Below are 24,898 nucleotides of genomic sequence, written 5' to 3'. Positions count from 1 at the left end.
TTTCTATATTCTGTTTTCATAATTTATTCAGTTGATCAGTTTTTGTACTTTTAAACAAGGACCAAATTGTTTTGGTGATTATGCTTTATAGTATAATTTAAGATCTGGTAGTGCTAGATTCCCTTTATTTGTATTTTTAAAAATTGTTTCTGTTGAGATTCTTGAGCTTTGGCTTTTTCTACTGAATTTTGTTCTTATGTGTCTAATTCTATAAGGTAGAACTAGAACCTAGTTCAAATAGTTTGGGTCATTTCTGATTTTATTTTATATGTAACCAATTGATGGCAATAACTGGTGGTTTTTGGAGGTTTAAGGTAGAAAGTAAAAGGAAAAGTTATTCTCTTCTCCTTTGAAATATAGTCATTGTAATTCTTCCTAAATACCTTGATAATTTGTCATAGCAAAAATAGCTGTAAAAAAATTAAGTGTTTTCATTATTTATGTTGCCATGGCCCAGCCATAAAGCATTAATTTTTCTCCAACCATTTAATTCTTCATTTATTTCTATAAAGTGTCTTATAGTTTTATTAATTCTGTTTGGGTTATTATATGTTCTCCCTTTCTTGGTTTGTTTCCTGTCTGACTTCCCTTTTTTAATCTCTTTTGCTAGATCTTTATCTATATCATATTTGTTCCTTTGGTGTCCATTCACCAGTGCTGTCCTGGATCCTAATTTTTTTTTCCTCTATACTTTCTCCCGGTGTGATCATATCAGTGCATAAAGGTTCAATATTCATTTCTCTACAGATTTCTCTAGATCTGATATTATCTTTCTCTTGAATTCCAGCCCCATTATCTTGTAGACATCTCAAATTCAGCATATCCAACATATCTTACCCTGAAAACTCTTCCTTTATCTGAACTTTGAGAAATCATCGTATTTCCAGTTATTTAAGTTCACAACTTTTCAACTCATATCTCTCTAATTCTTACTTATTCCATATATCAAGTCAGTTTTCAAATCTTGAAATTTCTTTCTCTATAATAATGTTTGCTTATGTCTTCTCTCTCCATTCACACAGAAACCACTCCCCTTCAGACTTTTATTGTCTTTCACTTGAACAATAGAAATAGTCTTCTAACTATTTCACATATAGGAAAATTGGACTACTGACCTCAAGTTGCATTGCTGGATAAACTGAGGCAAGATAGAGATTAGAGAGTTTTTAATATTTTATTGAAAGGGAGAGATTTGAGGGGGTAGGCTGCCCCTTGGGCTGATGTCCAAAGCATCCAACAGAGCATGTAAGTTCTCAATGACATTTATATACAATAGCTAAACAAAGGCAGGGGGATGAAGTCCAGACTCTGGTGAGCGGGAATCTCCAGGCAGGAACCATCAATTCAGTTCTGACAGGTTGGGGGGTAGGACCATAAATTCTAACAAAATGGGAGTTAAAGAGGTATCTATCTTAGAGCCAGGAAGTCTGGACTCTCCTTTATCTTGAGTTTGTACATTGACAATTTATAACCTCTGAGTTATATCAGCCTTAATGAACCAGAGGGGGGTGGGTTGCAACTAAGGGGATTGAGGCAGAACAATTAGAGAAACTGAGGCAGGACAATTAAAGGGAACTGTGGCACAACAAAGTCTTTTCCCAATTCCATTCCATCCTCTATCTATCTCTTGAAAGAATTTTCCTGAAGTGTAGATCTATTCATGTCACTATCCATTCAGTAAGTACTAGTGGTTTCCTATTGCTAATCTTTTTTTTCCCTGATTTTGAAGCTGTTCACAATCTGGCTATTTCTTGTCTTTTCCATCATCTTATATTGTGCTCCATTTAACACACTTTGTGATTTAGCCATAGTGGCCTTCTTGGTGTTTCTCACATAAGAGACTTCATTTCCTATATTCATACCTTTTCATTGATTGTTTCCCATGCTTGAAATGCTCTCCTCCCCAATCTGTGACCCTTGGAATGCCTGGTCTGTCTTCTTTAGGACTCAGTTTAAATGCTATCTACTCCAGGAGGCCTTTTCTGACTCCATTTTGCTAACAATTAATGCCATCCACTTTATTTTTTAAAAAATGTTTTTAATTTTATAATTACAAATTTTTTCACAGTACATATGCATGAGTAATTTTTTTTTATAACATTATCCCTAGTATTCATTTTTCCAAATTTTCCCTTCCCTCCCTCTACTACCTCCCCTAGATGACGGGCAATCCCATACATTTTTCATGTGTTACAGTATAACCTAGATACAATATATGTGTGTAAATCCAATTTTCTTGTTGCACTTTAAGAATTGGATTCCAAAGGTAGAAGTAACCTGGGTAGAAAGACAGTAGTGCTAACAATTTACATTCACTTCCCAGTGTTCCTTCTCTGGGTGTAGTTGTTTCTGTCCATCATTGATCAACTGGAAGTGAGTTGGATCTTCTTTATGTTGAAGATATCCACTTCAATCAGAATATATCTTCATACAGTATTGTTGTTGAAGTGTATAGTGATCTTCTGGTTCTGCTCATTTCATTCAGCATCAGTTCATGTAAGTCTCTCCAAGCTTCTCTGTATTCATCCTACTGGTCATTTCTTATAGAGCATAACCTTCATATACCACAATTTACCCAACCATTCTCCAATTGATGGACATCCATTCATTTTCCAGTTTCTAGCCACTACAAAAAGAGCTGCCACAAACATTTATGCCATCCACTTTAAAATTACCTTCCATTTGCTCTATTTTTTATCTTCCAATTCATATGTAATCCCTCTTCCAAACTCACCTATCCAACTGCACTGGCAGGCTGGGTTCTCAAAAAGGTAGTTGCCTACTACATCAGGATTTTAGCGGTAACCCTGTACATGGCTATCTTCCTTATGAACATCATCCACCTTTGTGTTTTTCTTTAATTATCAGCCAGTAGACTGGGTACTTTAGCAAAAACATTTGTTCAAATGGCATATTAAGGCCAAGAGTTATAAAACATTTCACCCAGTACACAGGGTGAAATACAGAACTCATAGCAGGAATAGTGGCCACTAACACTGTGAGGTCCATATATAGGAAACATATAGGCAAAGTAACTTACAAGTTCAGAAGTACAGGGTTTTGATGTCTTCTCTTTCATTGAAGGGTTCTACTGATGTTAGTTGTGGGATATGTATGGTATTGTTGATGCACAATTCATTCCACCACTCAATTGAGTACTTTTTGCCAGGAGATGAGAGGTGCATTTACAAGCAGAAGTTTGATATCATGATTGAATATGATATTGACCAGAATTTTGAATTTGTTCAGTGTTGTTCTTCTAGATATTATTCTAGTCATCATGTAAATTATTCCATCCATCCTGCTTATTTCACTCAATATCAATTCATATAAGTTTGCTCAAAGACTTGAATTCTTTTAAAAGTAAAGTGGGAAATGAATCATTCTGCCTTCTCTCTCTGTTGTCTGTCAACATTATTATTTGCCTTAATCAGAGAATCTATTTTTTTTTGTTTTTGTTTTTTCCCAATTGTTCTATGCATTCCTTTAAAATTTTTTTTATCATTTTTGCAAGTCTTTTTTCATTATTTTTTTTCTTTTTGGGGGAGGCAATTGGGGTTAAGTGACTTCCCTGGGATCATATAATTAGGAAATGTTAAGTGTGTGAAGTCATATTTGAATTTAGGTCCTCTTGATGAATTCAGGGCAGGTATTCTATCCACTGCACCATCTAGCTGCCCCATTTGCAAGTCTTACCTCCAGAATTTCACCTTTCTAAACTCTATAGTTCTGAACTATTCTTAGTCCCTTTTCTTAGTTATATGCCTCTCTTTCTTCCATCTTATGTGTTTATTCTTTTAAACTCTTAAATAAACATACTGTTTTACATAGCCATATCTTATATGATTCTGTTTTCTTTCTCGTTTGGATAACTTGTGATTATATTGTCAAGATTTTGAGATTTTTTCCCATCAATCTTAAATTCTTTTTTTTTTTTTATTTTAGAAACTCTGACCATGATCCAGCTTTTTGTTGAACTTTAAAATACACTTTTCTAATGAATGGGCTATAATAGATTTGATTAAGGCTTTCTTTTGTTATTGCAAGCTCTAAGGATGTATCATGCAAGCTCATTTTCTTGCAAAGGTCCTTTCACTTCCACTTTGCTACTTTCTTTTTTTTTTAATGTCTAATTTACTTATTTACTATGTCAAAGTAATTTGTTATATGTAATTTTAAAGTTATTTTCTCTCTCTCTCTCTTTCTCACTCTCATTATCCAAGCGCCAGTTTTCATAACTATAAATATTCACATGTTCCAGTTAAGTACCATTCCACCAAGTTTCTGAGATAATTGAGAAGTTGCTTTTACCTCATATTAGAATTTCAAATTTACTTTATTACTTTGTGCTTTGGAGCATAAAACCTCAAGTTCACAAGTATTATTACCAACTTCTTTCTGATTATATTTTCTGGAAAAAAAAAAAAGAAGACATCTAGAATCAGGGTAGGGAGTTACCTTCATTTCTAGAGAAAGAGAGAAGCTATAGTGTAAGTGGCACTGCATGGAACCGTCTAAGAAGTGGTTTGATGGGCTTGCAACTGAGCAAAATGAGTTTACCAACTAGAGCCAAGGACTCAGAGTAGGACTTTCAGTTCTAGATAGAATTAATATTACAATTATTTTTGTTAGAAAGATTAAACCATATAAATATTATCATAATTTTAAAAAGAAGGCAAAAGATAAAAGAATACTATAACTAATTGGAAGGACAGCTTACTATTGTTTTTTTTTTTCTTTTTCTTGGAGAGCAAACAAAGCTTTTTCATACCTGAAGGCAATAAGAAATAGTTTATGGAGTGATCAAGAGATCATGTTGAACATGAGCAAAAATATTACCATGAAGATAATTTAATTATAACTTCTGTGTCAATATCTATGGTAGATGATAAAGAATTAGAAAAACTTGATAAAGGACTTAATCAAATCATCTAAATTATGTCAGTTTATACAGAGTTCTAGAGTATTAGGGAGAATGCTGAGAAATGTTAGGGAAAAAACACAATAAAGCATGTAGAATACTCAAATCACATGTCAAGATAGCAGAAATATTTTCTTCAAGAAAATTAGAAGATAGTAGATTTGGCAAACATAGCTCAATATCACAAAAAATTTAATTTGATTCTTAAATAAAAATTGACTTATAATGTAAAAGTCATTTTCAAATCTGACTCAATATGTAATCCATAACATTGTCTAGTTAAAGGAAATGTTAAAATCAACAAAACATGGGAGAAAGGATAAATATAAGATGAAGATATCGTATACAATCACATAGATCTACCTAACAATCAAAAAAAGCTATTTATATTGAAAATAGGAAATGGATAAAGAAAAGGACACAGATGAAAGTATAGCCATTTCCTTAGGATATTTAATCAATGTTAAATCATTTGCCAAAATGAAGAAGTCAGAAGATCCCACAGACCCTCTCAACAAGTAGAAAAATGCGGAATCCAAGATCCCCATTGATTTAGAGTAGAAATTCATTTGCAAAAATCTTATGGAGGTTAATATTGGAAGATAATAGCAACCAGCATTTGAGGGGGGGGGAGTTAATAATCGTTTTTTATTTTCAAAATACACACAAAGATAGTTTTCAACATTCATCTTTACAAAGCAAAATCTTGTATTACAAATTTTTCTTCCTCCCTACTCTCTTTCCTTACACAACTAGTAATCTAGTATAGGTTAAATATGTGCAATTCTTCTAAACATATGTCTATATTTATCATGCTGCACAAGAAATATCAAATCTAAAAGGAAAAAAATGAGAAAAAATGTAAGCAAACAACAACAACAAAAATACTATGTTGTGATCCACATTCAGTCTCCACTGTTCTCCTTCTGGATGCATATAGCTCTCTCTATCACAAGTCTATTGGAATAGGCCTGAATCACCTTATTGTTGAAAAAAGCTAAGTCCATCATAGTTGATTGTCACATAACTTTGTTGTAACTGTGTACAATGTTCTCTTGGTTCTGCTCATTTCACTCAGATGTAAGTCTCTCCAAGCCTCTCTGTATTCATCCTGCTGGTTGTTTCTTACAGAACAATAATGTTCCATAACAATCATATACCATAACTTATCCAGCCATTCTCCAATTGATGGACATCCACTTAGTTTCCAATCCCTTGCCACTACAAAAAGGGCTGCTACAAAGATTTTTTACATACAGGTTCTTTTCCTTTTTTTTAATGATCTCTTTGGGTTACAGACCACAGTAAAGACCCTGCTGGATCAAAGGGTATGCAGTTTGATAGTCCTTTGAGCATAGATCCAAGTTGCTCTCCAGAGTGGTTGGATCAGTTCACAACTCCACCAACAATGTATTAGTATCCCAATTTTCACACATTCCCTCCAACATTTATCATTATCTTTTCCTGTCATCTTAGCCAATCTAAGAGGTGTATTGTGGTATCTCATAATTGTCTTAATTTGCATTTCTCTAATCAATAGTGATTTAGAGCATTTTTTCATATGACTAGAAATGGCTTTAGTTTCTTTGTCTGAAAATTGTCTGTTCATGTCCTTTGACTACTAATCAATTGCAGAATGGCAGCCAGCATTTCAATATAGCGCTTCAAGGTTTGCCACACACTTTGCTTATATTGTCTTATTTTATCCTCACAACAACTCTGGGAAGAAGTGAATGTTAATATTGTCCCCTTTTTATAGTTGGGGAAACTGAGGTAGAGGCAAACTGACTTGATTACACAGCTAGTTAAGTGTGTGAGGAGAGGATTGGAATTTTCATCTTCCTTATTCTAGTCTCTATCTAGTATGCCATCTTGTTACCAAAATAATTTGTTTTGCCTAATAAAACAACAGAAAATAGCAGAGAGAAAAATAAATGCAAAAAGTTGATGTGAGAGGAGTGAAGCCATATTAGCCTCAGAACTTTTTTTTTTTTTTTTTTTTTTCTTTTTGCTGAGGCATTTGGGATTAAGTGACTTGCCCAGAATCACACAGCTAGGAAGTGTTAAGTATCAGAGATCAGATTTGAACTAAGGTCCTTCTGACTTCAGGGCTGGTGTTTTATCCACTGTACCACCTAGCTGCCCTGCCTCAGAACTTTTTAAAAATAAAAGTTAGGCAACAGACAAATGAAAAATTGAACAGATTGTTGACATTTGCACAACAAGCTTATTTTCACCTTGGATATAGTTGAATCATCTCTTTGGACTAGGATATCTCACTTCATCCCTATATAAAGGAAGTGAAAATGGTAGCAAAGAATTTATTAATCTTTCCCCAAAATACTTGCTAAGTGTCTATATTGTGCTAAATGCTGGGGATACAAATGTGAAATGAAACAGCCCTTGTTGTCAAGGAGTTTACATTCTATGAGTATGGGACCTAGTAGGGTAGAGGAATGTGGGAACAACTGATGTAGCAATGAGTAAATATAAACTATATATAAAGGAATTTTGGTGAGAGAGAAGGAGCTAATACCTCAAGAGATCAGGAGAGGCCTCATCTAAAAAGTGATACTTGGACTGAGTCATTAAGGAAGGTAGGGATTACAGAAAGGCAGCAGTAAGCAGGAGTCCATTCCTGTCATAAGCACAAAGTTTGGAGGCAGGAGATGGAATGTCATAGATGGGGACCAACAAAGAATCCATTTTGACTAGAACATAAAGACATAGGGGGAGTAATAGAAAATCAGGTAGGTGGGAGCTAGATTGTGAAGGGCTTTCAGTGCCAAATATAGTAGTTTTATCTAGAAGCAATAGGTACTGCAACTTCTTAAGTATTGAAATGACAGCTTTTGATGACTCAATGGAGGGTGGATTGAAGAGGAGAAAGATTTCAAGTAGAGAAAACAATGAGGAGGATATTGCAATAGTCTAGAGGAAAGATGAGGCAGGACACCCATAAGAGTAGGACATAAAATTTCCAGCAGAGGAGACAGAAAGAGTGGACAGATAGGTAGGGGGGCAACCAGGAAAGAGGATTGTTATGAAAACCCAGTGACATGACTGAATGAATGATCCTATGAAAGTTGTAGAGAATATAAGAACTTGCTGTCTTTATTGTTTGTTGATTTACATTTAAAAAAATAGAATAAATGTAGCCCTAAAGGCTCAATAAAGTATCTTCCTTGCATATGTAGAACTGTAACCTTTGATATATGTAATGACAAAGATAATTTTGTTCTTTTAGTATCAGTTTTAGTCAGAGCATAAAACAAGGAAAAGTTATGCTCATCAAATTTGTATACCCTTGTCATGGAATTTGTCTAGCCTATAGTTTAAATGGAAAAGAGTTTTCTTTAGATGGTGAGGCTTTCTAGATGTTTATGTTCCCAGACAACATTGTGTTGATTTCATCAAGCTTCTAAATCAATTTTACATCTCAAAAGAGTTCAGCCCAACAATCCATATAGGAAAAAACAAGGAAATTAAGAACACCCATTTTTCAGATTATGATTTGTAATTATATGGACTACTCATTAAAGTAATCTATCAGTACTTATATCTTGGGCAGGCATAGCAGATGGACTTTGAGTTACATGCCTAGCATTGAATAGGAGGAAGGCAATAGTTTGAATTACATTTGGGAGATTGTACAGTGTGTTCAACAATTGCTGGCTGCTCCCTGATACTAAAACTCATTTGTATTTTAATACCATTGTTGTCTCACATATGATACTCTAGAGCTGAAAATCCTAGAACATAAAAAATTTTGGAGAATCAAATTTGGGGATGGCCCAAAAGGCAATGGAGATGATGTGGTTAGGTGTAAATGAAATTTAGCATATTATTGATGATGATTTGTGTGCCAAAAATGTCATAAAGGATTAACACTCTCAATAACTATGATTGTGAAAGTATATGAGCTGGTTATAGTTATATAACTATATAGTGATCATGAGAGGCTTCATAACCCAAGTTCTTCGTTGGAACGGGGTGAATCTTTTTGCTGAGAAGATATGGGAGAACCATAAATAAAAATTATGCAATATAAGAGGGCGAAGGATTATGTTTGAGGTTTGTGGGGGTGATTTGTATCATACTAAGGGCTATGTAAGTAAAATGAAGCTGAAAGCCAGGGAGAAAGTTATCTTCAAGCAAATATACATAAATTCAAAAATTCAATTGCTTGCCGAATGTTTATAACATGGATATTAATTATTGAATGCCTCAAGTACAGATAGCCAAAAATTAAACACGCCTGAGTTGAGATTTGCTTCTAATATATACAATTCATAGTATGTGTCACATATAAAAGGGATGTCAAGTTCATGTTGTATTTCTAGGATATAAAGGATCAGCATATATCTGATATCAGTCACGGATGCCTTGGTCTGTTATGACAGGATCTTTTAAGTTTATTTTGAGGTCTCTTTAAATGATCCATCAAAATTGTCTTGGAATTAATGGTACTGATATTGAAAATAAGCTAATATAACCCTGTCTTATGAGGTCACAGACACCAGTGATGTAGAGGATATTAGGGACTGGGCACTTAATTTTGGGCACAGTAGTCCCCAAATGGTCAGTATGAATTGATGGATCAATTTTTGGAGCCTAGGTAGAAAGCATCAGTGTGAGTTTCTAATGGTGTGAGTAGGAGGCAATCACTGTCATGTTGTTCAGCTGTTTTTCAATTGTCTGACTTTGTGATCTCATTTGAAGTTTTCTTGGAAAAATACTTGAGTAATCTGTTATTTCCTTCTATAGTTCATTTTATAGATAAGGAAACTGAGGCAAACAGATTGAAGTGACTTGTACAGGATCACAGGCTAGTAAGGTTCTGAGGTTAGAATTGAACTCAGGAAGAAGAGTTTTCCTGACTATTACTGGTACTCTATTCTCTATGCTACCATTATTATGGCTTCTTCCCTACATTGAAATAATACAAGACTTATGGTGGAAACAACTGACTTCCCAGTGGCTCATGGACACTGTATCCCATTTGCTTGTGAGTCTTATTTTCAACTTCTAGATTTCAATTAAGTAAAAAATAGTTCTTTTCAAAAAAAAAAAAAAGATTGGGGAATCTCTACTAATATCAATTTATAAGCCTTTAATATATGCAAATACTTTCCTTTATCTGATTTTTTAAATAACTTTTCTGTGTAAGTCACAACCATTTAGTCATGTTTCGGATATTTGAAAATGAATAAAGTTGGTTCTCCAGTAAAGCTCTATTCCAATCATTGTAGAAGCTAACTCATTCTTTATATTCAACTTTTGAAGACTCTACTAGCAGAGACCACAAGCTTTGGAATATCTACTTAATAATAATAATCATTGAGATTGATAATGTTTTACAAGGTTTACAGAATTGTTTATTATCTTAATTGCATCTCACAACAACCCTGTGAGAGGTTCAATAAATATTACCTCCTTTTTACAGATGAGGAAACTGAGGTATAAAGATTTGTCTTGCCTAGGGTCAAACAAATAGTATCAGAATTTTAACCCAGATCTTTCAGTCTTCAAGTCTGATACTTTATTATTTCTCCCACTTTATAATTAGAAAGGTGCTGTCATCCAAGGACTAGATTAAAAACTTGGATAGACAGATAATCAGAAGGTTCACCAGAAGGTGATGTGTTGTTTCTAGTTTTTTTTCTTGACTACAGCAACTTTTGAAAATATATACTTATAATGTGTGTCAGGCATTTTCGGTTACACTGGCGGGGGAGGGATTACCAACATTGATGAAATTGTAAACATGTGTAAAGTGTGGAATTAAAGTGTTAATCACCACAAAAAGCCAATTTGTATTTTTAACTTAAGGAACTGAAGAGTTTTTGTAAAACTTCATTCACTGAAAAAATATAGAATAAAAGTAGAATTCCCCTTTTATTTAAAAATTGTTTTTCTTATTAGAAAATTAAAAGGATATAAAATGTCAGTAACAATTTTGCATCAATTAGGGACAATAGACATACGAAGGCTTATAACAAAAAATAACAAAATATTCTGGTTAGTATCTGCTGTTAGAATGTTTTAAATTTACACATTTAAAATTGTAATTATAATCATACATTTGTAATTTGTTCATTTTGGTTCTTTTAAAATATATATTTTCCCCCCTCAAATGTCAAACTATTGGTGATATAAGCTATTCCTGTAATACTTTAAAAGCATTCTCAATTTTTAAGTGGAAATACCTATGTTGTTATAATTTAGGACTGTTTTGCAATAATAAAATTTATAATGAATCTTGACTGAAAACTAGTGGTTCTTAAAACTCTCTTACTTTTTAAAGTGATTGTTGGTGCCAAGGAATGTTCAGTGGAGAATGCAGATGAAGTGATGAGTCTTTTGGAAATGGGTAATGCAGCTCGTCATACAGGTACTACACAAATGAATGAGCACTCTAGTAGATCTCATGCTGTTTTCACAATCAGCATTAGTCAACAGGATTTTGCACCATGTCGGAAGAGTATGGAAATGGCTCAAGATATATCTCAGCAATCTGCTCGACAAATTGTTTCAAAATTCCATTTTGTGGATCTGGCTGGATCAGAAAGAGCAACTAAAACTGGGAATACAGGTGAACGTTTCAAAGAATCCATTCAGATCAACAGTGGATTACTGGCTTTAGGAAATGTAATAAGTGCTCTTGGAGACCCACGCAAAAAGGGCACACACATCCCATATAGGGATGCTAAAATTACCAGAATCCTAAAAGATTCCCTGGGAGGCAATGCTAAGACTGTTATGATAACATGTATCAGCCCATCATCCTCTGATTTTGATGAATCTTTAAATTCTCTCAAATATGCTAACCGAGCACGGAATATCAGAAATAAGCCTATCGTAAACTACAACCCTGACTGGGACAGGATGGATGAGATGGAATTTGAGATAAAACTGCTTCGAGAAGCTTTGCAGAGTCAACAAGCTAGTACTCTGAGCCAGACTACCCAGCTTTCCCAGGATGTGAATAGAGATAAGAGTCGTATCCATTCTCTTGAAGAGCAAGTAGCCCAGCTTCAAGGCGAATGCTTTGGTTACCAAAATTGTATTGAGGAGGCCTTCACCTTCTTGGCTGACCTAAAAGATGTTGTTAACTTAACTCAAAGTCAGCAGCACAGATTACAAGAATGGTTCAACATGACCCAGGAGATGAAGAAGGACATTTCTAACCCATTCAAAAGTAACCAAGGAATTGGCCATGTCCAAGATGGACCACATCACATTACAGTTCTCCAACTGAAGAGAGAACTTAAAAAATGCCAGGTATTTAGATGTAGCCTTAAAGACTAAATTGAAATGGAAAATTCTGAGAATATTTTAGAACATTTTAGAGACTTTAAAGGATCATGAGAAAATCTTAACCATTTTTTTTTGTTTTCCTCTTCCTTTCTGATCAACTTTCCCTTCCAGCTTTTCCTTATTCCTATTTTTACTTAACCTAATATGCAAAGGAAATGTATTTAAGAGTTTTATAGACCCTGTGCTTAGTTCATAGAGCAAATCAATGAGTAGTGCATTTAAAAAAATTTTTTTGTCTTGTAGTTAAAAATAACCCAGAATTAAATTATTTTTTACTTGCATGAACTGCAATAAAGGTGTTCCCTCTCTCCCCGGGGCTAAGTGATCCTTAAAAGAAAAAAAATATTCCTGTATTCCTGAATTACTTATTTTTAATAGTAAAAAAACATGGTAAGAAAAATTTAGCATTACACAAGAGGGAAAGCTATATTGTCTCAGTAAGTCTTATGTCGAAACATTGGCTTAAAATAGGAGAGGCAAGATAACATTGTGGTTAGAGAGCTAACCTAGACCTGGGTCATGGACTAGGACTGGCCCTGGGATTCTGGACAAGTCTTTTCAGGTGTCAGTGTCCTGGGCTGCTCATCAAGACTACTGAATTGTAATAGAGGAGCCTCTGTGCAATAGAGGGAAGTTCCTCACTGAAGGGTTCCTATCCTCATAAGTGGAAGGTCTGGACCCCCAAAAAAGTATCCTGAATGTTATCTCTCTGCTTCTCAAACAATTATGAAGCATTGTCTGGGTTTTTAATATTAATGGGGTTTTTTGCTATTGTAGCAAATTCTGATTTATCCTATAAACATTTTTGAATAGTGATATTAGTTGGCCTTAAACCAGGCCAAAGACCCAGGGATACTGAATCACCTTCATAGACAAAAGAGGCAAGGAGATTTATTAGACCACAGAAGTAGTAAATTTGGGATATGCATGTAGATGAGGAAGTTGGTTTGTTTTTTGTTTTGTTTTTTTTTTTCCTTTGCTGCCTGTTCTCTTCAATTCCATAAAATTCATATTCAGTCCAAGGGGAGGAGTAACTTCCTTTTTCTACCTGTATTTTAAACTTGCTCTCCATTTACTTCATACCCTAGATTTAGGAATAGTTGTAGACAAACTGTGGCACCTTCCATTTTAATAAAAATTTCTTAAATGATCCTGCCCCAGCACATAAAGAATGTACAATAAGAGGAAGTTTAAAAATTCCTTTTCCTCTTGGAATTCACTATAGAATAGGAAGCTAAGATACAGAAAATTACAACTCAAAACCAAAAGCAGATGTGATTTCACATCAGAGGCAGACACTAAGTGCTTTGTGAGGTCTGATAAGTGATTGAATAGGATTGATGCTAATTGGGGGATTGGGAAAGATGTCATAGAGGAGCTTCATTTTAAACTGGCCCTGAGTTACCTAAAGTTATTCTTTAGTTTTATGCAGTATACACCTCTTTGCTTTTCCCTTCTTTCTTTTCTTTTATGTTTTTTGTTTTTCCTCTCTGTTAACCTTCTGATACTTTTTAGATGTAACAAATTAGCAGTCAGCTGGAAACATTGATGGACCTCAGTCTTAAGGATTAACTAGAGTGATAGCTTTGATGAAACTACAGGATACCTGGGGAGACTGTAGGCAAGGTAAATGTTGTGAGAAGGAGAAAAGATAATGGCTAACTTTTTTAATCCTTGGGACTCAGGCCATCAGACACCACTGGGAAATTGAGGTAGCTCCTATGAGTTACCACCTAGGGAACTGGGACTGATTTTTTTCTCATGACCTTGATCTTTTTATCCCTTAATTCTTTACACCATTGGTACTTAAAATTTTGTCAGGTATCACCAGAATTCTGGCTTGAGTTACCATAAAATTTCCATTTTGCTTGCTGGAATGAGGGTTTTATAGAATGTATGATTCCAGTAGAATTTTTGTTGAAGAGGTGGTAGGGAGTCAGACATTACTGACCAGAACGGCTTCTTACAGAAATTGACAAGAATGTGTTATAGTCTTTTAGCTCACAAAAGATTACTAAAATACCCTAATTGGAAAAGAGCTTGTGAACTTAGTTTTTTCCTTTTCTATAAATCTGAGGCTTTTTTTTTTTTTTTTTTTGCCTGCAACTGTTGGAAAATCAGTGGTTATATCTAAAGCCATCTTAAAAGTAAAGTTGTCTTTTAGTGAATAATAAGTTAAAAAATCAATGCATATATAATATAGCATGAAAAAATGGAAAAATGTATAGAACTGAAAGAGCAAATATATTAAATCCATTAATAAAGAGATGGAAATATTCAAATTAAGTCAATAGCTTATTTATTTAGAAGTTTACTCAGTACTCCTTTTTGTTATCTATGTGTACTCCTTTTTGTTATCTATGTGGCATATATATTTGTGAGTTTTAAAAATATATACACTTCGGGGCAGCTAAATGGCGCAGTGGATAGATCACCAGCCTTGAATTCAGGAGGACCCCAGTTCAAATCTGGTCTCAGACACTTAACACTTCCTAGCTGTGTGACCCTGGGCAAGTCACTTAACCCCAGCCAAAAAGGGGGGGTATATATATGTATATATATATACATATATACACACACACTTCATTACATAATGTAGAATAGAGCTCTGAACTTAAATCGGGAGATCTGAGATCTAATCCTCCTTCATATTGTTAGTTCTGGGATCTCAAAGCCTTAGTTTCAGTTTTCTCATTTGTAAGATGAGAATAATACTTGCCCTATCTACCTTACTTAATTACTATCTACCTGTTAATGACCATCTCAGCAATCAATACAGTAATTTTAATTTTAATATTAAGTAACTTTGTAATGAAAGACATTTTGACAGACTATAAGCTTCTTGAAGATTGGGAATGTTTCCTTTTTTGTATCTCTAACATCTTCCACAGTTCCTGGCACCTAATAAGTTCCTTATTAGTACTATTTTAAATCAAATTGAATTATGTAGATTAGGGATTCTATTTTAAAATATTTTTGAACATTTGAAAATGGATACTTATCTATGTGTGGGAAATATTATTCGTGATATAAATTACATGTGTGTTTATTTTACTTCATGATACTGTTCAACTGATCACAGAATTTCAGAATTGGAAGAGCACTTTGGCTTTTATTTTTATCCAGCTCTTACATATTAGGGAACTGGAGCCTATAGAAATAAAGTGTTTATCTAGGGTTACATATACCTAAATAGAAGACCTAAGACTAGTATTCTAATTCTTAGTACACTATCCTTTCTACTATTCCTTACTATTTCTTGAAGAGCCATGTGTACATGAGAATTTTTATAGTTAATCTTTGAATGTGCCAGTATAATATCTTATTTAAAGATTTTGATTGTGCATGGCTGCTTGTGAATCTTAATGTATAGTGAAAAATTTATTTTATATTCATAAATCTTTAACTTATTCTTAGTAGCCCCATTCACAAAAAGAAACATTGGATCAATTGTTCTATTTAGTTTCTGAGAAAAATAATGCAGGGGGAAAAAGTCATTGATACTTCTTTTTCAAGTTAAATGTCAACTGCCTCATTGCTTTAACTGAATCCTTATATTATAGCTCTAATGAACTGCTTTCCTGTCACACTGTACCAGGACTAAATATTTTCAAGGATTTTAAAGATGGGGTACAGCTAAGAAGGGTTTGTATCCTGCGGGAAAAAGAGAGAGATTTTGAGGGCATGAGTTGAAGGGGGTTGATCATAGCCTCCTGCTTTAGGAGAGTTAGTTATTTTTCATGAACCCTAATCTTTTTTCTTCCATTGTGTCGCAATATGTTTGGATTACTTATATCTAGTGTGCTCTAGCTGCTGATGAAGTAGTATTCAATCAGAAAGAATTGGAGTTGAAGGAATTACAGCATCAGATGCAAACGATGACACAGGAAAACAAAGAACATTTGCTGTCTTTGAAAGAGGCACAAAAAGTGAATAGATTACAGGTATGACTGCATTATGACAATTTAGTCAAAATAGAATATGTAATTAAACTTAATGCTTGTATTAGATGATTATAAAAATAATGTAGTGTTGTCTTAGATCATTTTAATCTAAAATCTTTCACAACTTTGAAAAATACTTAGGGTTTGCAAAATTCTAAATATAAACTTCTAAAAGATTTAAATGCAAGGGATATTTTATTTTATTTTTTTAAAGTGGAAACATTTAAAAATTTTGTTAATATTTTTTAAAAATCAAATGATCTACATTTTACACACAACCAATGATGGGATAGGTTGTGGAGGTCTGTCTTTGTGGTATTTTAAATGCTTTTCTTTATCCTTTCTTCCCTGGGTTTTTAAGAGAAACTGATATTAATATGTTTTGTACCATTAGATATAAAAATAACAATTCAGGCAATCATTTTTTCTTTTAAAATATTCTCATAGTTCCCTTATGTTATTTAATTCTCATTTTGAACATTCCTTTATTCCTGATTAAATATTCATACATTTGGGCCAATCTTTATTTCACCTAGCTGATACATGTGAAATATTTCTGGGGTAAACAACTCTTGCTTCCTTCCTTTCCTGGTGTATAATTTTTGAGGCCTGAAATTCCTTTAGTGTATGATTAAAAATTTTTTTTCATTTTTATAAATAGAGATATTATTTAAGATGCACATGCCCTTAGGAGAGATAAATTTGGCATTAATATAAACTATAAATAGCTAATGTCAGATTACTTTATGAGAATTAGTTTAAAGAAGGAAGAGGAGGGAAAGACAATGATAACATTCAGACACACTGTAACTTGACTCTTTTTCAAGAATAAAAGACATCTACTAACCCAAAACTTTTTCATATTTTTGAATATTTCTTCCTTGATATAGTATCTTTTCCCATGGCTTCTATATTACTCTCTCCTGGTTTTCCTACTTGTTTGACCATTTCTTTTCCAGATTATTTGATATTTCCTGCCCTCTTACCTTGAATATCTCTTAGGTATCTTTTGGGCCTTTTGTCTCTCAAGATAATTTTTTTTTTTTTAATCGTAGATCTTGTCAAGATGTTAAGGAGACATTTGATCCAGCAGTGTCATTGTTAGGTCTGTGTCCCAAAGAGATCATAAAAAAAAGGGTCTACATGTGCAAAAATGTTTGTAGCAGCCCTTTTTGTAATGGCAAAGAATTAGAAATTGAATAAATGTCCATTAGTTGGTGAATGGCTGAATAAGTTATGATATATGAATATAATGGAATATTATTGTCCTTTAAGAAATGAGCAGACTGATTTCAGAAAAGCCTGGAAATATTTATATGAAATAATGCTGAGTGAATTGAGCAAAATCAGAATATTGTACATTTATTCTACAAGATTATGTGATGATCAACTGTGATAGACTTGGCCCTTCTCAGCCATATGGTGATTCAAGATAATGCCAATAGAATTAAGATGAAAAGTGCTATCCACAAATACAGAGAAAAAATAATGGATACTTGAATGTGTTTTAAAGCACAGTATTTTCATCCCACTCAGTTTCCTATTCCTTGCCACTACAAAAAGGGCAGCTACAAACATTGTTGCACATTTGTATTCTTTTCTCTTTCTTATGATCTCTTTGGGATACAGACCCAATAGAGACACTGCTAGATCCAAAGGAATGCACAGTTGGATAGCCCTTTGGACATAGTAACAAATTGCTCTCCAGAATGATCAGTTCACAATTCCACCAATAGTGCATTAGTATGCCAGTTTTCCCACATCGCCTCCAACAATTATTATCTTTACTGTCATCTTAGCCAATCTGAGAGGTGTGTAGTAGTATCTCAGAGTTGTCTTAATTTGCATTTCTTTAATCAATAATGATTTAGATAATTTTTCATATGGCTAGAAATGGTTTAAATTTCTTTGTCTGAAAATTTCTGTTCATATCCTTTGACCATTTACCAACTGGAGAATGACTTGTATTATTATAAATTTGAGTCTCTATATATTTTAGAGAAATATCAAAAAGCTTTGATGTAAATTTTCCCCACAAGTTTTCTGCTTTCCTTCTAATCTTGACTGCATTGGTTTTGTTTGAACAAAAACTTTTAAAATTAATCCATTTTGAATTTCATAATGATCTATAGTTCTTCTTTGGCCATAACTTCCTTCTTTCTTCACAGATCTGAGAGGTAGACTCTTCCTTGTTATCTGAATTTGCTTATGGTATCATCCTTTATGTCTAAATCATGAACCTATTTTGACCTTATCTTGGTATAGGATGTTAAGTATTGGTCAGTGCCTGGTTTCCGCCATAACTATTTCCAATTTTTCCCAGCAGTTTTTTTGTTTTTGTTTTTGTTTTTTTTTCAAATAGAAAGTTCTTATCCCAAAAGCTGGAGTCTGTGTTTATCAAATACTTGATTACTATAGTCATTGGCTCTTGTGCCTTGTGAACCTAATCTGTTCCACTGATCCACTACTCTTATTTCTTGGCTACTACCAGATATTTTTGATGACTACTGCTTTATAATAAGTTTTAGGTCTGGAATAGCTAGGTCACCTTCATTTGTATTTTTTCATTAATTTCCTTGAAATTTTTGACTTTTGTTGTTCCAAATGAATTTTGTTATTATTTTTCTAGCTCTATAAAGTAATTTCTTGGCAGTTTGATTGATATGGCACTGAATAAGTAGATTAATTTATATAGAATTGCCATTTTTGTTATATTAGCTGGGCTTACCCATGAACACTTCCAATTGTTTAGATGCAACTTTATTTGTGTGAAAAGTGTTAGGTAATTATGTTCATATAGTTTCTGGCTTTGTCTTGACAGGTAAATTCCCAAATATTTTATAATATCTACAGTTATTTCTATCTCTTGCTCTGCTGGACTTTGTTGGTAACATATAGAAATGCCAATGCTTTATGTGGGTTTATTTTATATTCTGCAACTTTGCTAAAATTGTTAATTGCTTCTGGTAGTTTTCTAGTTGATTCATGTCTATTCTATTTCCTTTAATTTCTCCTTGATTTGATAATTCTAGACTTCAGCTGTAATAGTTGGAGTTTTCATTTTGGGATCTCTTTTAGGTGGTGATTGGTAGATCCTTTTAGTTGCCTGTTTTAACTTCTGGTTGCATGACATCAAGGCAGTTTACCTTAATGATTTTTTGAAAGATGATGTCCAGTTATTTTTTTCATCTTGGCTTTCAGGTAGTCCAAAAATTCTTAGATTGTTTCTTCTGGGTCTCTTTTCTAGGGCTGTTGTTTTTCCAATGAAGCATTTTACATTTTCTTCTATTTTAAAATTTCATTTATTTATTTATTGATTGATTGATTTTGTTTGACTGGTTCTTGGTATCTCATTGAGACATTTATTTCAATTTGTCCAGTTCTAATTTTTAATGAATTATTTTCTTCAGTTAGCTTTTTTAAACCTCTTTTTGCATTTGATCAATTATACTTTTAAAGGAGTTGTTTTGTTCAATGGATTTTTTTTCCATTTTGATAATTCAGTTTTTTAAGATGGTGTTCTCTTTTTCCATTTCAACAAATTTATTTTTTAAGTTGTTTTCTTCAGCCAGTTTCTGTGTTTTCCTTTTCTAAGCTACTGGCTCTTTTATACCTAATCTTTCATGCTTCTCTGGCTTAGCATTCATTTCTTTCCCCCATTTTTCTTCTATTTATTTTTTTTAAGATCCTTTTTGAATTCTTCCAAGAGGGCCTTTTGAGCTGGAAGATTAGTTTATATCCTCCTTTCAGGTTTCACCTGAAGATCTTTTGCCTTTGTTGTTCTCTTCTGGGTTTTCTGATCTTCCTTGTCTCCATAATAACTTTCTATATTCAGATCTCTTTTTGCTTTTTTGCTCATTTTTAAAAGTTGAGCTCTGCTCCTAGGATTCAGAGGAAATTGTCCCAAACTCTTTTCCAGGGGATAGACCTCTTACTGATGGGACTGAGACTGGAGCAACAAAAAGAGTGAAAATGTTATGTTGTGATTCACATTTAGTCCCTACAGTCTTCTCTCTGAGTGTAAATGGCTCTATTCATCACAAGATCATTGAAACTGGCCTGGATCATCTCATTGTTGAAAAGAACCATATCCATCAGAATTGATCGTCGAATAATCTTCTTGTTTCCGTGTATCCTGGTTTTGCTTATTTCACTTAGCATCACTTCATGTAAGTCTCTCCAGGCTTCTCTGAAATTATCCTGCTGATTGTTTCTTATAGAATAATATTCCATAACATTCATTTACCATAACTTATTCAACCATTCTCCAACTGATGAGCATCTACTCAATTTCCAATTTGTGTGCCTTTTTATTGAGATAATTTTACCTATTCTTTTTCTCATTTCCCCCTTCTTCTGTATTTCTCTTTTATCTCCCTCTTATTTAAAAAAAAATCATTCCAACATAATTGACTCAAACATGTGCCCTCTGTCATTGTCGATTCCTTCTAACTGCTCTAAAAATTATAAAATTCTTAGCAATCATATATATTATTTTTCATACAGGAATGTAAACAGTTTAATCTTATAAAACCCCTTATGATTTCTCTTTCATATTTACCTTTTTATACTTCTCTTGGGTATGTGTTTGAATTTCAGATTACCTATTCTATTTCTGGTCTTTTCCTCAGAAATGCTTGAAAGTCTTCTATTTCATTAAATATCCACTTTTTCCTGAAGTATTATATTCAGTTTTGCTGAGTAAGTTATTATTGGTTGTAATTCTAGCTCTTTTTCCTTAAGGAATATCATATTCTAAGTCTCTCCCGTTCTTTTAATATGATAGCTACTCAATTTTGTATGATCCTAATTTTAGTTCCAGTGTTTGAATGTTTCTTTCTGACCACCTACAGCATTCTTTCCATGGTCTGGGAGCTCTGGAATTTGGCTGTAAAATTCCTGAGAGTCATTTTAGGATCTCTTTTTTGAATGTGGTTTTCCAATAATCTTAAAAATGATATTCCCTTGATAATATTCTCCAGGTCAGTTGTTTTCCCATTGAGATATTTTTATTTTACATTTTAAAAATATTTTCATTCCTCTGACTTTGTTTAATTGTTTCTTTATATCTCATAGAATCATCAGATCCCACTTGCCCAATTCTAATTTTTTAATTTAATATTTTTATTTTCCTCCATACATGTTTACAACATTCCAGATATTTTCCCTTCCTTCCTCCCCATTCTCTTCATTGAGAAAAGACAAGCAATTCAATATAGGTTTTACATGTGTAGTCATGCAAAATTTTTCCATAATAGTCATGTTGTGAAAGAAAACAAAGGAACCCCCCCCAAAAAAAAAGTGCTTTAAGCAAAAGTGTAAAAAAAAAACACCATGCTTCAATCTGTATTCAGACACTATCAGTTCTTTCATCATAAATCTTTCAGAGTTGTCTGGGATCAATATTTTGCTGATTATCTTACAGTATTTCTGTATTCAGTACATTTACTTTGTTATCAGCTCATGGAAGTCTTTCCAGGTTTTTTCTGAGAGCATTCTGCTCATTTCTTATAGCACAATAATATTCTATCATAATCACATACCCCAATTGATGGACATCCCCTCAGTTTCCAATTCTTTGTGCCCAAAAAAAGAACTATTATAAATATTTTGTATTAAGATCAGTGATTACCAGCCCTACTTTTTCTTCTAATAAATTATCCTCCTGATCCTTGTTGCAGTGTTTGTGTATATCTATTTCCTATGCCTGCTAATTCTTCTACTTTAGTTCCCCTTAACTTGTCTTACAATTATTAACTTCCCCCCATCCTTTCCTTCCCTTTTTATTCTATTCCCATTAATCTACATATTTTATCCTACCCCCATTTATCTAAAAACCCTTTTGTACCCCATTTTATCTTATGCTACCCATTTCTCTCCTCTCTATCTCTGTTATTAATCTATACACCTTGTCCTACTATCATTACTCTACATACCTGTCTATACCCCTCCTTATCCTATTTCCTCCTCCCTTATTTCTTTACAGATTTTGGAAGGTACTATTATACACTTCATGGTAGATATGTAGCATTGCCTATTTAACTTATTCCTGATGTGAAATGTGAATTCAGAACTACTAGTCCTGCCCCCCAATGCCTCTGAATCATTCTTTTCTGCATCTTAATATTTTTTTTACTTTTTCCTAGACAGTTTTGTTGTTTAGAATCAGATCATACTCAACTCAGCCCTGATCTTTCTATTGAGCTATCCAATTACTAATGTCAGTCTTACACATATATTATGCATTTCCATGTAAAAAACTTAACAGTTTTTCCATGTTGAGTTCCTTGAAATTAATTTTTGATATTGGCTCTTATTATGTATTAAATTTTCTATTAAGTTAAAATTTGGTTGAAACTTGAGACAAAGTCCTGAAAATCTGCAAGTTTGTTGAATGTCCATTTATTTTCCATTCAATTTTTTTTTTTTTTTTTTTTTTTTTTTTTTTTAATGCTGAGGCAATTGGAGTTATGTGATTTGCCCCAGGGTCACACATGGAGGAAGTGTTAAGTGTCTGAAGTTACATTTGAACTCAGGTCCTCCTGACTTCAGGGCTGTGTTCTATCCACTGCGCCCCACCTAGCTGCCCCTTCCATTCAATTTTATGGATAATTTTGCTGGCTATATTTTTGGCCACAGGCCTAGTTTTTTGTTTTTTGTTGTTTTTTTTTTTTGCTGAGACAATTAGGGTTAAGTGACTTGTCCAAGGTCACATATCTAGGAAATGTGGGCCTCGTTATTTTGATTGCCAATATATATTATTTCAGGACCTGTGGTCTTTTATTGTAATTACTGATAAATCCTGAATAATTCTAATTGTAGCTCCAGCATATTTGAATTTTTTTTTATTTCTTACAAAATTTTCTCTTTTATTCTGGGGATTTTGAGATTTGCCAAAAATGTTCCTGTTTTCCACAAAGGATTTCTCTGAGTGTGGAAGTTGGTGGATTTTTTCTATTTATACTTCCTCTTCTGTGTTTTATCACTCTAAGACAATTTTCATTAATTCTTTCATTATTATGTCAAGGGTGTTTTTTTTTTTTCCTTTGGTTACAGCTTTTAGGTAGTCCAATTATTATTAAATTTTCTCTCCTTGATCTGTTCTCCAGATCTGTTATTTCATTCTCTTCAATTTTTTCATTCTTTATAGTTTTCTTATTATTTCTTGGTCTCTTATAGCTTCACTGAATTTCCCTTGTCATATTCTAATTTCCAAAAAAATTTTCTTCTTTAAGACTTTATTATCTTCTTTTCTAATTGTTTAACTTTTTCTCTCATAATCTTGTTTTCTTGGATTTTTTTTTGTTTGTTTTTAGTTTTTCTTCAGTCTCTTATTTGATTTTAAAAGTCTTTTCTGATATAGGAACTTTGATTTTGTTATTTTCTTGAGTGTGTTTTGATCTTCCTTGTCTCTTTAGTATCTTTTTGTGATCAGAAAGTTTTTCTATTGTTTCTGTTTGCACATTTTCTGTTGTTTGCACATCCTCCCTCCCCATTACTTAACTATTACTCTTTGTTAAAGTAGGGCTCTATTTCCAGGATGGAGGGTGCACTGTCCCAAGCTTGAGGGGTTTTGTGTAGCTGTTTTCAGAGGTACTTCTAGAGCCTATAAGTTTTCAATTCTTCCAAGGTGAGATTTTAGGAGAGGTGTGTTTAGTAATCTGGCCTATGCTTAGGTCTGTGAGTGATCACAAGCACCCTTTTCTATTTTGCATTTCTGAGGAAGGTCTCTAGTCCACTGTGGCTACAAGGTCTGGTATACTAGTTTTCCTTGTCACCCTGAGATTGCTACCCAGGATTGTGTCCTGGATCTGAGTATGGGCAGAGCCACAGAGTTCTGCCTCAGTGTTAGCAAAGAGACCTTAGTAATCTTCTGACACAATTGTTTGATCCCCCTACTGTCTGTGCACTGAGAGCTCTAGAAGCAGCTTCTTCTCTACTGTTAATGTGGTGATTCTTAAGACCTGCTTCTAGTTTGCTAGGCTTGGGGCTGCGCTAGCATAGCCTCTAGTACTTTCGTGTCACCTTTTGCAACAGACTTTTCCTGCTGAGTTTCTAAGTTGTCTTTGGCATCTGTGGTCTGAGAGGTCTGGAAATTGCCATGGCTGCCACTGATTTAGACATTCTGAGGCCTGCTCCTAGTTTTCCTGGAACCCAGTCTGCACTGGCCTGGCCTGCATTACACTCTTGTCTTGTACAACAGACCTTTCCTGCTGACCAACTAAATTCTCTAGGGCTGGAAAATTGTTTCATGCCTTCTTTTTTTGCGGGGAGGGGGCTGGTTCTGCCATTCTAAATTTGTTTAGAGTCATTATTCATTTTTTTGGTGGAATTTGGCAGAGAAGTCAGACAAGTTTCTGCCTCATTCCTCTTTCATTCTAGCTTTTCCCAAATTCTAATTTTCAAAGAATTTTTTTGAGATTTTTTTTTTTTTACCTCTTTTGCCATTTGGCCAGTTCTGGTTTGTAAGTTGTTAGTTTCCATGTGTGCTTGCACATGTGCGCCTCTTTTGCCAAGACAATAATTAATTCTCTTAAAATTTTCTTCAGTCTCATTTCTTTTCCTAGTTTTCCCTCTATCATCATCTTTATTTGATTTTTAAAATAAAAAGTTTCTAGTTTATTCTTTAGTTCTTCCAGGATTTCTTTTTAGTCTTGTACCTAGTTTGCATATTTCTCTAAGGTTTTGTTTTTTTGTTTTGTTTTTTTTTTTA

General features: G+C 33.6%; 1 protein-coding gene across 3 annotated transcripts in view; it reads left to right on the top strand.

Annotated features, from left to right (window-relative positions):
• KIF27 (kinesin family member 27) overlaps positions 1-24,898 on the top strand; it is a 111,846-nt gene that overhangs the window by 18,389 nt on the left and 68,559 nt on the right. For 2 of the 3 annotated variants that reach the window (XM_074280155.1, XM_074280154.1), the window contains 2 exons: positions 11,229-12,205; positions 16,042-16,185. In XM_074280155.1, the coding sequence (XP_074136256.1) occupies positions 11,276-12,205; positions 16,042-16,185 (1,074 nt within the window). In that variant the 5' untranslated portion in view covers positions 11,229-11,275. The remainder of the gene's footprint in view (positions 1-11,228; positions 12,206-16,041; positions 16,186-24,898) is intronic. The other variant, XM_074280156.1, reaches the window with a different exon arrangement.

Source organism: Sminthopsis crassicaudata, chromosome 1, assembly GCF_048593235.1.
Source record: "Sminthopsis crassicaudata isolate SCR6 chromosome 1, ASM4859323v1, whole genome shotgun sequence".
Classification (NCBI taxonomy): domain Eukaryota; kingdom Metazoa; phylum Chordata; class Mammalia; order Dasyuromorphia; family Dasyuridae; genus Sminthopsis; species Sminthopsis crassicaudata.
This window is presented reverse-complemented; position numbering and strand designations above follow the sequence as displayed.